This window comes from Leiobunum rupestre, chromosome 9 (genome assembly GCF_980474605.1).
Source record: "Leiobunum rupestre chromosome 9, qqLeiRupe1.1.hap1, whole genome shotgun sequence".
NCBI classification, from domain to species: Eukaryota; Metazoa; Arthropoda; class Arachnida; order Opiliones; family Sclerosomatidae; genus Leiobunum; species Leiobunum rupestre.
This window is the reverse complement of record NC_143392.1, coordinates 32,189,801-32,205,297: the sequence shown is the minus strand read 5'-3', so window position 1 is coordinate 32,205,297 and position 15,497 is coordinate 32,189,801. Positions and strand designations below refer to the sequence as shown.

Here is a 15,497-nt window from a genome sequence, read left to right as displayed (position 1 = left end):
CTAAAAAGCCAACTTTTATTAAATGCATTGAACAATAAGTGATTTAAATCGATGCTTTTTTGAAAAAAAATTCATTTAATATCGAATGAAATTAAATTTATTTAAATTTGACAACCCTGACATTTAAATGTCAAATTTAATAAGAAATAAAATCTTTGAAATTTCCACGCCGAGTTTAAAATCTGGATATAATAAACGTATAAATAAATTATAAAAATTATTATTTCCATTCTAGTTCAATTTAAAAGGAATTTAAACCCGTACATTTCCGTTAAAAATACTAATGAGTTTCACGAAACGGCAAAATAATAAATATTCTTTGTAAACAACTAAACACACAAAATTGGGGGTTAGGTGACAGTAAAGTTTGTGCCTAGGAGAGAGTATAGTATGTAAACCTTTCCTTTCCAGCCACTGTAAAGTAAGCCCGCTTAAAAATGTAAATGTTGAATGGCTGAAAGCTTAATTGAACGTATGGCGCCCAGTATAATATATATTATTGACGGAAAACTTATCAATAACCTTGCCCTTAAAATCTTGATAAAGACTTAATTAAAGATGTAAAAAATTGGCCCTTTTAATTAATCGCGAGATAAGCGATTAGTTATCGTCTAAAAGTATTTCTTGAATTTAACCATTATCAGAAGCCTTTAACTCGCCCAAAATCGTGAAACGTCTCGCTTTCGAAATAGAGGTATTCGGAGGGATACAGATTTGTTAAGGCGATATGTGGCCAGAAAAGATAGTCCTCTCGATATATTCATACCGCGGGACTTCAGGTGTACAAATCAGAAGTGAAAGCACTTGAAATCACGTATAGTAGCTTTAATAACTTTTATCAATTAAATATTGAAACCACTTGAAAACAGATGTACAAAATTTCTAACATTAGAATGATTGGATTCATACGCGAGCAGTAGCGGAGAAAACATTTGAAAAATGCCGACGGTTCTTTACATTTTAGATCGTAGAATTCCCATAGGATTTTACTGGGGATTTTTAAATAGTTCTTTTTATAAACTAACGTGGCCTTCTTGTTGAAATGTTGCTCTGACGTCACAGTCTCTTACTTTCACAAGCCTACGAGCGCGCGCTACAGTCGCGAGGAATATAGTTTTTTCTAGAGCGCGTGCAAATCGCTCGTGCGAAGAATACACTAATAAAGCTGGGTCTTGTGACGTAAGAGCAACATTTTAACAAGTTGGGCAAGACCACTTTTTATTTTATAAAATCAACTATTGAGAGACTCGCCTGTTTTGATTGAATTTGCTAATTTCTACATTATAAAGGTAAAATAAATGTTAAAACTATTATTTGCTATCATAAATATACATACTAATGACCAATAATTGTGATTCTGAAGGCGATATCTCCGTATAATTTCCTCATTACGTTTTGAAAAACCTTAAGCCTTGTCCGCTTTTTAAACCAAGGATGATCTATACCTACGTTTCAGGTTTGCCAACCGACGTTTTGGAGAGCAAACTACTTTTACAAAGACTATATAGCGCTCACTAGATTCGCTAGTCCTAGGTCGCGTCAATTTCTTTGCTCCGTGTCGAAAACAAGACGTTTCTAAAGTTTGACGTTGGCGGTATAAAATCATGCATCTCAAAAATAAATAATTTAAATAAATAGGATTGAAAAGGTTGAACTGATCTTTCGAAAAACTCCAAAGTCGCTTAAGTTGAGTTACTTGGCTTTGAAACTAATGAAGTGATATTTCAGTTAAACGCCATTGACCGTTTTAAATTTGCATATATACACCTCCAAAGATAACCTATATTTAACGCTAGCGAAGCAAATTCGTTCATGAATATTAATATATCAAATGAGGATTCGCCGAGTAATTTGTTTTGAAAATCCGCTAACAATGCAGTGAGAGGTTTAATTATTTATAATCATGACAATGTAAAATCAATTAGGCTTCACAAATCAAAGCGTAAAGTGTCGATGGGTAAAGCATACCTAAGAGACAGGTTAGGGTAAACAGTCTGTGCGCAATAAAGCTACACTGGCGCGGGTTTAACCTATCAAATCAAAACAATAAAAAGTAAAAACATCCCTATAAACTTGTAATTTATTCTGTATAGTTTTTCGAGTCTATTAACTAGGACTGTGCGATTAGTGGTTTTAGGCAACCGAGTTGATTATTGAGTATTCGAGTCGAGTAATATTGAAGTCGAGTCGAGTAATTGACTTGATTAAGGGGAAACTTTCTCTTATTCGAGTCGAGTAACTAAAAAAACACCTCGAGTAATATTTTTAACCAGTCGGGTTATCAAGTACTTGAGTAACTTGATTGGAGTTGGTTTTATTCAAGTAATTAGGAAATTTAAAAGGTGTATAAAGTAACATTCAATGCTGATTGCTGAAAAATATTCCTTTAATTTAAATGAACCACAGTTTCCACAACTTCGTAGGTACTGTTTATGGCCCCCCAAAAAAATGTAAAAACCCCTCTTTGAACTTTGAAACAATGAGGATAGAAAAACCAATACTCGACTTTAGAGAGCAGCTTATTAGAGTAATCGGGTACACTAATATGCAATTTTTTGGTACTCGGTAATCGACGAGTATTCTCCATTAACTTTTTCTAGGTCGAGTTCGAGTACTCGATCTCAAAAAAGGTAGAGTACTCGATGATGTTAGAGTACTCGCACAGCCCTACTATTAACCATTATATTTAGGGCTTTAAATTGCCATCAATAATACAACATTTATTTACAGCCCCCCCACTCATTTCTTAAAATATTTATAGGAAAAATAGGATTATATTTCTAAAAAATATAGGACTTTATAGGACTATTTTTCAAAATTACAGAATTTATAGGACTTTATACGCTATTTCATTTACTATAACTTTATGCATTTAAAAACCAAATCTATATTTAATTAAATAAATCTTTGATTTTCACTTTAAAAATCTAAACTATTTAACCATTTTATCACAAGAATATACTAGTAGCTAACCATGTTAACAATAACAAAAGTATAGACTAGAATGACTTTGTATAGGAATTTATCCTATATATAAATCTAGCAATTTAACTGAGTGGCGGGATTTGAAATGATCAAACCATCAAAATTATAGGACTTTTTGAGGATTTCGCTAAAAATACAGGAGGGTATAGGCCCCAAAAGCCGCCCCATGGGGGCCTGTATTTAGGAATCTACGAAACATTGGTCTTATCAGCGTTCTTCGGGTAAAAAGACCTAAATTTAGTCAAAAATTAACTAGCAAAGGCCAAACGACCCTTTCGCGCGTAAGCTTAATTTCACGTGAATTTGATTTGGCATATAGGTCATCCTTCTATTAATACCGCCGTTACAAACACTAAGCAGACATCCTCTCCTTGGAAGTGATTTCCAAAAGGGGAATTCTTTTCTAATTCAATAAGCATCTCAGACGGGAAAATCGAGAGAGAGAGCGGCTATTTTTAACAGCCAGAAAGGGGCTCGTATCCATTGGGGACTTTATTAGATTTGGGCCAAGTGTCGTGGCACTATTGGACGAAAGGCCAGGGAAGGAGCCCGGGCCCGACGAAGCGGAAAAATGAAATCAAGTGACGGGTAGAACCATAGATGGACAAGTGTTCTCGGGCCGAAATTAAATTAAAGGACACCGCCGAGAGCAGAGCAATCTATCCGAGCGGGAGCCGAGGCTTACTGGTTTCGCCGCTAGGCGGCCAAGGTTGTATCACGATGGTAAAACAGTATTTGGCAAAGATTAAAGGACTTTTTAAACGTATTTACTGTCAGTTTAACCAATTATTGTATAAGACAGTGTTCGGATTAAAATCGAAATAGATTCAGTTACGCGGACGTCCACTAGATGGGGTTACAAATATAGGCGGGGTCGATAAACGAGGATGGTACGTTACAGAGAATTCACTTTGAGTAGGGGAGACGCTTTATTTATCTTTTTTTATAACTGGACCAAAGGTAATCACAAAAAAGCCTAAAACATTTTATTTCATTTGTATACAGACGATTAATAGGATTTTACAGGATATTTCAAGGGAAATATATAACTTTTCAAAAATTACTGGGAAATATAGGTTTCAAATATTGCAACAGGTCAATTACGAAAAATTCCCATAAAATTAGAAATACGAGAAAAATTAGAAATTATAGGACGAGAAAAATTAGAAATTATAGGACGAGAAAAATTAGAAATTATAGGACGAGAAAAATTAGAAATTATAGGACGAGAAAAATTAGAAATTATAGGACGAGAAAAATTAGAAATTATAGGACGAGAAAAATTAGAAATTATAGGACGAGAAAAATTAGAAATTATACGAGAAAAAAAAAATTATACGAGAAAAATTAGAAATTATACGAGAAAAATTAGAAATTATACGAGAAAAATTAGATATTATACGAGAAAAATTAGATATTATACGAGAAAAATTAGAAATTATACGAGAAAAATTAGAAATTATACGAGAAAAATTAGAAATTATAGGAGAAAAATTAGAAATTATAGGAGAAAAATTAGAAATTATACGAGAAAAATTAGAAATTATACGAGAAAAATTAGAAATTATACGAGAAAAATTAGAAATTATACGAGAAAAATTAGAAATTATACGAGAAAAATTAGAAATTATACGAGAAAAATTAGAAATTATACGAGAAAAATTAGAAATTATACGAGAAAAATTAGAAATTATACGAGAAAAATTAGAAATTATACGAGAAAAATTAGAAATTATACGAGAAAAATTAGAAATTATACGAGAAAAATTAGAAATTATACGAGAAAAATTAGAAATTATACGAGAAAAATTAGAAATTATACGAGAAAAATTAGAAATTATACGAGAAAAATTAGAAATTATACGAGAAAAATTAGAAATTATAGGACGAGAAAAATTAGAAATTATAGGACGAGAAAAATTAGAAATTATAGGACGAGAAAAATTAGAAATTATAGGACGAGAAAAATTAGAAATTATAGGACGAGAAAAATTAGAAATTATAGGACGAGAAAAATTAGAAATTATAGGACGAGAAAAATTAGAAATTATAGGACGAGAAAAATTAGAAATTATACGAGAAAAATTAGAAATTATACGAGAAAAATTAGAAATTATACGAGAAAAATTAGAAATTATACGAGAAAAATTAGAAATTATACGAGAAAAAAAAAATTATACGAGAAAAATTAGAAATTATACGAGAAAAATTAGAAATTATACGAGAAAAATTAGAAATTATACGAGAAAAATTAGAAATTATACGAGAAAAATTAGATATTATACGAGAAAAATTAGATATTATACGAGAAAAATTAGAAATTATACGAGAAAAATTAGAAATTATACGAGAAAAATTAGAAATTATAGGAGAAAAATTAGAAATTATAGGAGAAAAATTAGAAATTATACGAGAAAAATTAGAAATTATACGAGAAAAATTAGAAATTATACGAGAAAAATTAGAAATTATACGAGAAAAATTAGAAATTATACGAGAAAAATTAGAAATTATACGAGAAAAATTAGAAATTATACGAGAAATATTAGAAATTATACGAGAAAAATTAGAAATTATACGAGAAAAATTAGAAATTATACGAGAAAAATTAGAAATTATACGAGAAAAATTAGAAATTATACGAGAAAAATTAGAAATTATACGAGAAAAATTAGAAATTATACGAGAAAAATTAGAAATTATACGAGAAAAATTAGAAATTATACGAGAAAAATTAGAAATTATACGAGAAAAATTAGAAATTATACGAGAAAAATTAGAAATTATACGAGAAAAAAAAGAAATTATACGAGAAAAATTAGAAATTATACGAGAAAAATTAGAAATTATACGAGAAAAATTTGGAAATTATACGAGAAAAATTAGAAATTATACGAGAAAAATTTGGAAATTATACGAGAAAAATTAGAAATTATAGGAGAAAAATTAGAAATTATAGGAGAAAAATTAGAAATTATAGGAGAAAAATTAGAAATTATAGGAGAAAAATTAGAAATTATAGGAGAAAAATTAGAAATTATATCAGGTATGGTCAACCTTCCCTCCCCCCGAAAATATAGAAGTAAAATGAGAACTTTCTAGATATAATCAAGTAATAAAGCCGCCCTACAAAATTAAGATTTGTTTAAACGACTAATTTAGTAGTCTAGACTATACTAAAAACAATCTCAATTTAACAAATTATTAGTCTACCCCTTCGCCCAAAAATTCCGGGTTTTCACTTTTATTTCTTAGAACGAACAGCGCGCGACTAAAATGCAGAGAGCCATGTGCGAATCGACCATCAAAGGTTCTCTTTCACGAAGATACTCCCTTTCATTTTTTTTAAAGGGACGAAGAAAAAAACGAGCCCACTGGCGCCATCTAGATCGAGTCGCGCGAACTAAAGTTGTTAAAGGCGCTGTTCCCGAAGTACAGGCATTAATTTTCGCATTCTTCCTCCAAGGACTATTCAATTGAAAAAGAAAAAACTTTCCAAAAACAAAATGGACAAAAAAATGTAACCCGACCCAGTAAAAAAAGGGGAAATAAATTTAGGGCTCGCGGCACAGTTCTGTCTTCCCTATCATCAAACAATTAATTATTCGAAGAGCCGCGTTATGTAATAAGACCACGGCTCGATAGTATTCCGCGCTTCCTAGTAATAAACTAAGACAATAGGCGTTCCTATATTTACGCCTTACTATTGTAATAAAACAAATTTTGTAAAGAGAAAAAATACCTTAGTCTTACACTTAACAAAGAATAGTGTTCTTAACGGTACGCGTTTGTCGGCAAAGTTTTATATTTATCTTTTTTATTATAACATTCCAAAGTTAATTATCAAGAAAAAACCTAGCTTGCCAAGATTAAATTATGCGACGTATATTAAATGAGGGACGTAAAGAATGATTACTGAAAACTACTCTTAATGAACACGCAGGTGGTTGTGTGTCGTTACATAAATAATAAACAAAGCTGCATTAATAAAAATGCTTGAGGCTTAGTTGTTTGTGGTAAGTCCAATATGCTAATGATGATTATTAAAAATGGTAAACTTGGTTTTATTTGCGTATTTAATTAAAATTAATGATATTTACAGACAAGTCACCGTAAATATCATATACAAATATAACCAAGTTTACCTTTTTAAATAATCATTTAAAATGCTTAGGAATACTTTACCATTTTCTAGCCTTGGCTGTTCGACAGATATTTAAAAAGTTTAAACATATATTACTTTTATAATAATCAGCTAGGCTAATACCCAAGGCACCATCCTAGGCCCAAGTCATCTAGGCGACTTTTAAAGCCATTAATTTAGGTGGCCGGGTTACAATGCGTAGGAGGGTGGTGGCAAGCCCTTCATGTCACGAGAGCCAACAGTTCCCTACACTTACTATTACCGTTAACCCTCTGTAGATATTAATGGTGGATGAGATGAACCGATGCAAAAAGGTACTACACTTTGATCTTAGACAAACAACGGAAAAGATTATTTTACGCTAAGTCATCTAATAGTTCGTTTCTTCTTCCTTTTTTAATGTGGCACAGAGGGCACATGCCCCCCCGAAACGTATGGTCGTACGTACCAATATTTTTATTTTTTTACTTTTTTTCAATGGTGTGCTCCCCCCCCCCCCCCCCGAAACAAAATCCTGGCTACGCTACTGTTCACAAGTCTTCGAGCGCGCGCTACAGTCGCCAGAGGAATATTTGCCGAAAACTATCGCTACGCCCCCTTTGGTTCGCCATTGAAAGCTAGATAGCGGCTAAAGCAGGCGCCATTAGTTTTTCCTCATCGTTATTGGTAAATTGAACTTTATAGATAATTATACTTTCATTTTAATATAGTTTTTGCATCGTTGGCTTATATTTGATAAGTTTATTTAATAAAAAACGTTCTCATGATTTTTTATTTTGCCTGTAGCAGACGCTAGATCATACCTCGGAGAAGCTAGCGCCGTTACGCCACCTAGACTCGTTTCGGTCGCGAATAGAAACAACTATTTGTATAAAACAAAATATTATTTATAGTTGTGTTTATCTATCCATGAAGGTTTTGTTTAAGATTTGGCAACACTTGCTATAAAATTAAACAGGTAGACCGCAAGAATAGTAGTGACGTCACGTTATTTTAAAATATTGACGTGGGACGATTCTATTGGTTAAAACTAATGATGCACCGATATATCGGCCTATTATTGTAATATCGGTATTGGTCAATATCGGCTTAAACGAAGCCGATATTGGAAAAATATTCACCGGAAAACTTAAACTTCAAAAGCTAGATCATACCTTTTTTATAGACAGGGGGTTACGAGTGTAAACAAATAACAACAATATTCGATTTGTGATAGAAAATATGTATAACGTAAAATGAAAATAAACATTCGGATATGCTCTTGCAAACTTTTTTCATGAAAAATTAGAATAAAATGGTTAGACAGTGCACTGAACCGAACCGTCTTTTACAATGATTTTATGATATACAATAATGTTATGATAGATAACTTTGTTAATATCGGTGCATCTCTAGCTTTAAAACATTAGTACCAAAGTTTAGAACATCAGATCAGAAAACTAAGCCATGGACCCGATTTTTTAATCGCCTCGACAAAAAATCGAGTAAAAACCAAATTGAAAAAATTCACTTAAGGTTTTGTGTTGTAACTTGTACGGCATTTGTTATTGTGTTGTAGCTTTGGCTGTGGCTACCATATTGGGTATAATTTTTTTCAATAGGAAAAAGCATGGGTGACGTCGTGTAACGTAGAACCGTCTGCTCCCTATACAACAACCGCAAAAACTTGGAACCATTTTGGAGAAATCTAGATTTAGGTATAGCTTTGGCAAATAGTATATTATTAATTAAGAAAAAAAATTATAATATTCTATTTATGAGGATCTGTAAAATTATCTATAACAAATCTGGCTACAATAAAGTCAATAAAGTTGCAGCAAACCAGGAAGTTTTATCGAAAAAATATTATAAAATTATCTTATTGAGATAAATATATGCATATATATATCAAGGAAAACTGTTGAAAATATATAACCCTGATCTTTCATAATAAAAGCGTTATCTTTTTGGAAATTTAGATTATGGTCAAATAAAAGAAACCATTTATAGTCCAACTGAATAGATAATATTATTAAAGTAACGAAATTTAAGGTCCATCGTGCAACGACCTTTCAATAACAAGGTAGCCCTGACCAAAAACGCCTCAGCCAAAAGACCCACGTAGATTTCAACGACAAGTTGCATTGGGGGTAGGAGCGAAAAAAATTACGTTGTACAGGTTGTAGAGGCGCCACAGACAGACACGCTAAATGCGGGGGCGATTTAGATTTGGTCGGGAATAGAATTGGCGGTGGGATTTCGTGTTATTTTCCACGGAGATACAGTTGATTATCACGCTGAAAGATGGTTTAGTATGAAACCTTACAATTAAAATTCCTTCTCTTTAAAACCGTGACGTCATCGCAATTGCCATGGTAACCGGGTGATAAAAAAGGGCTGCCGCAATATTTTCAGCTTCAAATTCCCTGGACATTCCCTGTTTTCCCAGACCATTTTAAGAGATTAAAATAAAAGAAAAATATAAAATAAAAATTGTTTAAAGTTAATAAATTAAAATTTAAAGTAACCTATATTTCAGTACAAAAGATATTGCAACGATAAAAAAATTAGCAAAACTGTCAAGGAACTAATAACCAGAAAATTTGTCATAGATCTAAAGTAAAATTACCTACAAAAAGTGTCAACATAAAATTGAATTTTCCCTGTATTTTTACGAATTCCCTGACTTTTTAGACCCATATTTAATGTCCCTGACGTGTGGCAACCCTGTAAAATATTCCCCGTTTATAAGTAATTATTTCAGTAAAAATCTTATTTTTACGTTTAAGAATAGATGAATATTTTATATGAAGGTTTCACGATAAGAAGTTGCTTAAACGGGACGGTATGAAGAAATTGAAATTGACGCTCCCTAACAGGAAAACCCACTTTAAAATTTGTATAACATCTCGTTTAAAGTCGCGAGATACAACTATTAACAAAGGTAAAATGTATATTTAAACGGTTACCCGGAAATCACATGTTTGCACATGCGTTTTATCTTTCAACAAATACGGTAGCGGTGAGTCATACCAGAAGTAAATAACATATATCTTGGAGATTACTACTGCTACTGATATTTTGTTTGAAGCATGTACCTTCGCAGTGCGGTGCTAAATACATCATAGTGACTTTTAAAAATTATTAAAGAAAAATATGGGTGTTGCAAATCGGTAAATATGTAATATTTTTATTTTGTACAAAGTAATACACGCGATAAATTTTGTCTGCGGGAAAATAGCCGAAGGTAGAGGTTTCATATTTAAATCTATTATCTCGTTAAATGCTTCTCTACTTTTGGTTATTCGAGTGCGTGTTTGGAGTACGAAAAATAACAGGAATTCGCGACCGAAACGAGACTAGGTGGCGTAACGGCGCTAGCTTCTCCGAGGTAGCGCCTAAGATCTACCGTCTGCTACAGACAAATTAAATGAACTTATCGAAATATAAGCAAATTATGCCAAAATTATATTAAAATGCAAGTATCATTATTTTTAAAGTCAAATTTACCAACAACGATGAGCAAAAACTAATAGCGTCTGCTTTAGCCGCTAACTATCTAGGTTTCAATGGCGAACCAAAGGGGGCGTTGCGATAGTTTTCGGTCGCGAATAACCTTACGAAGGATAAAATGCTTATTTTAAAAATAATTTGAGACTACCAAAAATTAAAAAAAATTAACCAACAATAGGATTAGATAGGTAATTATGTCACTTTTGCCAAAATTAAATTATCAAAACCAAATTTTACCACTACCCAAAATTGCTTCCAAACTAAATATTCTTAGGTAGTACTAAACTACCCAAATACGGCAGAACTGCCCACTAAAATAGGCCCTGGAAAGTTCCAAGTCTATACGACACTCATGGGTACAAAACCATATAAGTATCTTCGTAAATAACCCAAATCCAAAATGCAGCGAAACACGCGAAATCTAACACTTTCCGCGATTCAGTAGAAACCGTTAGGTATAATATTTACCAAAACACTTAGGTTTAGTTTAGGTTAGCTTTCTAAGACGGGTTGAACTCTGGTAAAATCCCCTCACGTTGTAATTGGGAATATAATCAATGAAGAGCGTGCGAGGAAAACAGGTGGACCATCACCTCCTGTTGTGATAATAGCGAGGGTTGCATGTTTGTCCAGCGCGCCCAACCACTCCCATCGATAAATTCAGCCAATAGCTCCACCTAAAACTAATAATCGAGGGACCCCAAAAGATGCTACCATATGTAACATAATTACTCATAAGTGTGCCGGAAAGAACTTTATCTCAATGAGACCTTGTTGCGAGGATATGACGTAATTGACGTCACTTCCCTATCGTCATCAAAACTAGTTCTGGGGAGGGAAGGAAGTTAAAACCAGTTTTACGCGACGTTAGTCCGTATTTTCTTTGGTGGCTATGAAACAAGGTCTCATTTAAATTTTTAATACAGAGATGTTAAACAGAGGCACACTTGAGTAATTATGTTACATATGATGCTACAAATAGCGAAATGGGGGGGGGGGGAGGGGCAACGATCGAAAAGGTTTTATAGCGCGCGGAGCGATTTTCACTTAGCAGTCGCTACCGGGATGGAAAGCTAAGTAGTTCAACGATCCGTGGAAACTTTTAGCTTGATTAGAAAATGGACGGCAAATCGAGATATTTGTATGGAAATAAAAAAGGATTGATCACTCACCACAATCATCTCGGAAGGTTCCAATATCAAACATTCGTTCATACGCCGACCACCACCTCCGGAACGTTTGCCGAAACTGAAAAAGACGAAAAAGATTTAAAAAATTAATGATTATATTCAAAGGTCGAATAATAAATTGTACATTTTATTAGTGATTGCGATAGTAGAGCGGAAATTTTAAAGCCATTTAAAGAAAGTGGGGAATAAAATTAAGTACAAACTATCCGCGTAATAAATATAAATTAACATTATGTGAAATATTTATTACGTGCTTTATAATTTCTTTCGTTTCAAAGGTAAAAGGACACTTAATGTAACAGTGTTTTCGATAGTAAACAAAAATAAATTTTAGTCATTTTCGAAAAATGCCGAGTACGCGAGCCAATACTAATTATTTAAGATTAATAATTTATCAAATTATTTTAATCTGTAATTCGACGGACGAAAGTAGATTAAAGAAATGGAAAAACATAAGCGTTAATTTCAGCATATTAGTGCTCTATAAAACACCATTTAATATTTAATATTAACAATTAACTCCCGAGTTTATCGGTAATTCGACGGACGAAAGTAGATTAAAGAAATGGCAAGTATTAAACGATAATTTACACATATTAGCGTTCTATAAACCTCCAATATTTTATATTAATATGAATAATAATAAACTCCCGTCGCCCGAGTTTAATAGGTAATTCGACGGACGAAAATAGATTAAAGAACTTTCAAAAAACAAAAGTTAATTTCGGCGTATTAGCGCTCTATAAATCTTTAATATTTAATATGAATAATAATTAACTGTCGCTTTTAATCGGTAATTCGACGGACGAAATCGATTAACGTTTAACTTTTGCCATTTCTTTAATCTACTTTCGTCCGTCGAATTACCGATTAAAATCGACGGTTAATTATTATTCATATAAAATATTAAATAATGGTGATTTATAGAGCGTTAATACGCCGAAATAACTTTTTTTTTTAAGTTTTTTAATCTACTTTCGTTCATCGAATTACCGATTAAACTCTGGAGTTAATTATTATTCATATTAAATATTAAATAATGGTGGTTTATAGAGCGCTAATATGTTTAAATTAACGTTTAACTTTTGCCAATTCTTTAATTTAAACATATTAGCGCTCTATAAACCACCAATATGAATAATAATTAACTCCAGAGTTTAATCGCTAATTCGGCGGACGAAAATAGCTAAAAAAAGTTGCAAAAATCAAACATTAATTTCGAGATATTAGTGCTCTATAAACAACCATTATTTATCTTATGGCCCCAATAAAATGAACAAAGCCTTCCTGGCAATGCCGCACTTATACAAAAATGACCCTGATCACGACTCAAGATCCGTAACAATCGCAAACGGTTGGGTAAACGAGGACATCGTAAAATGGAATGTACAACGACGTAGCGGTACGATCGAAATATTCAAAATAAATAACCTTAGAAACAGTTGATTTTTCTGTAATTCAGCCAGAAGACCATTCATAATTTGGTCCTGCTTCCTAGGACCCGTTTTTGGGAACGCCATGGCCCTCGAGCCAAAGAATCAGCTCTCAATAGACACGACGGAAGAAACCACCTCGAGGCGACGCATGATCGCGAACCGAATTTATCCAACAGTGACACGCGCACATTCGACGACTGTCCAAATACGAAACTATCCGCGATAAGAAAACGTCCAAATTTTTAAAAAAAATATGTAAAAAGTAACCGTTAATTAAACAGAAATCGATAAAACGTTTTTACGAGAAAAAAAAAATGTAGCCACGAGAAAACTTGCGCGACGGCTTCGACTGCAAACCGCGGCCGCTAAACTGAGTACGCTGGCTTATCCGACGTTTTAGCCGCCTAAAGAAAAAGATAAAAAAAATCCACCGAAAAAAGGGCCTAGTTAGCCACACCCTTTCGGTTTTAGCCGCGCTATTTTCCCTACCAATTAAAAATCTTCACCGACTCCCAACGCGTACCATTACAGGAAAGACACCAAAACCATTTTTACACCGTGTTTGTGTGGACAACGCGAAGACGATTACAACGAACGTCGCCGTAACGAACACGCGCAACCGCAGTCAAACGACTTCCACGCTAGAATAGTTTCGCGAGTACACCGGCGATTATTCTTTCGATGGTTGGTAAAAAACCTTGAATTAAAAGCAACGCTTAGGAATAATCTGAGCGAAGGTACATCGCGAATTTGTCGTACGGAACGAGGCAGATGTTTGGTGACGTCATTCGATGCATTCGGAGACGAGCGCGCGCGCGGCAAAGGGGACTGAGGGGAAGCGGAGTACGTAAATTAAGATGTCAAAAGTGGTAAATCGTTTGGCTAACTCGCGTCGAAAACAATGGTTATCGGGATGTTTGTACGCGGTTCGAGGGTGAGCGGGGATTTCGGCAAACACGACACTAGGGGGTCTCCGTAAGTATCACTCGGAATGCCGTTCGGGTGGAGGAATCACTCGCTTCTGCGCGAAGGCATTGGCCTCGCCACGAAATTCCCAAAATCATCGCGGCCGATGTTATTACTGCGTCGAGCAAAAATGTATACACAACCTCCTTATTTTTCTTCGAGATTCTACTCGGTACGATGGCCGCCTCCCTCTGATTCTATCTTTATCATGTATAAGAGATTCAACAGAACACTTTGGCCCCCACTCGCGCAGTTCATACCACTACTACAACTATAATATACATTATATATTCTCTCTACACAGTATATACAGTACGTTAGTACCAGAGTTCACTCCCCCCCCCCTCTATATTGCTGAAGCTGAGGATAATTTTCGGCTTCATTCGCTTCGTAACCCGACTGATGAGGTTGTCTCATGGTGGCTGGGTGGCTGTTTGTCTGACAACGTCTCGCGTTATAAAATTTAAAATTACAGGTTTCCCACCAATTTTTTTTTAAATATGGAAAATAGGTACTTTGTGCAATAAAAACAGGGTAAAATAGGTACTTTGTGCAACAAAAATAGCTTAAAATAGGGACACATTTTTTCAAAATTGGAACCAAATAGATCTTTACTTAAAGGGCAACGCAAGTGGTCATGCAGGGGGGGGGGGGGGGGAACTATGTTTTCTTCAACAAGCCGTAAGTAGGTTTTTCAAGGATGATTTTATACAGCGCGAAAGCCTTATTCTTCTTGGTGTAGCCACGTGGCGCAATTTCGCTCTCATTCGCGAATTTTTCGATTTTCTTCGCTGAGTTAGCTCGCAATCAACGAACCCAGGAATTTAGGCCTAGCTTAATTTATTTATTATGGAGAAAAGAACTGGGTTAGTTTCCGAGAGTTGGACTTTGATATTTTCGATTTAACAATGTTTTGGAATAAAATTATTTGGGAATTGAATATTTTTAATAATGGAAGTTGAAACATTAGGCCTTGGACGCGGTAAATCTCTGCCGCTAGCCTTACATTGGATTAAGAAAATTCAACATCACACACACTCCTATATCCCGTCTCCCTTAACAATTTCCCTATCATTATACCCCGACAGAATATTTATCTTTTTTTATTACATTTATTTTGTAGAAGTTTAGGATCCGATTTGTCGGTAAGCACGGAGACTTCACTTTCCTCGGCCATTTTCGCGACTAAAGAATGCGTGGATTTTGCGTAAAAACCGCGAGAGGCGCATTTATACAAAATAAATTCGGCAAATATGGTTTCGCTTTTTTACAGAGGGAAAGGCT

The 15,497-nt window shown here is 33.9% G+C and overlaps 1 protein-coding gene across 3 annotated transcripts in view; it reads right to left on the bottom strand.

Moving 5' to 3' along the window:
- The window catches only part of LOC149927153 (rap guanine nucleotide exchange factor 6-like), a 112,014-nt gene that overhangs the window by 34,234 nt on the left and 62,283 nt on the right, over positions 1 to 15,497 (bottom strand). For all 3 annotated transcript variants that reach the window (XM_090159035.1, XM_090159034.1, XM_090159033.1), the window contains exon 5: positions 11,794 to 11,869. In XM_090159035.1, the coding sequence (XP_090015161.1) occupies positions 11,794 to 11,869 (76 nt within the window). The remainder of the gene's footprint in view (positions 1 to 11,793; positions 11,870 to 15,497) is intronic.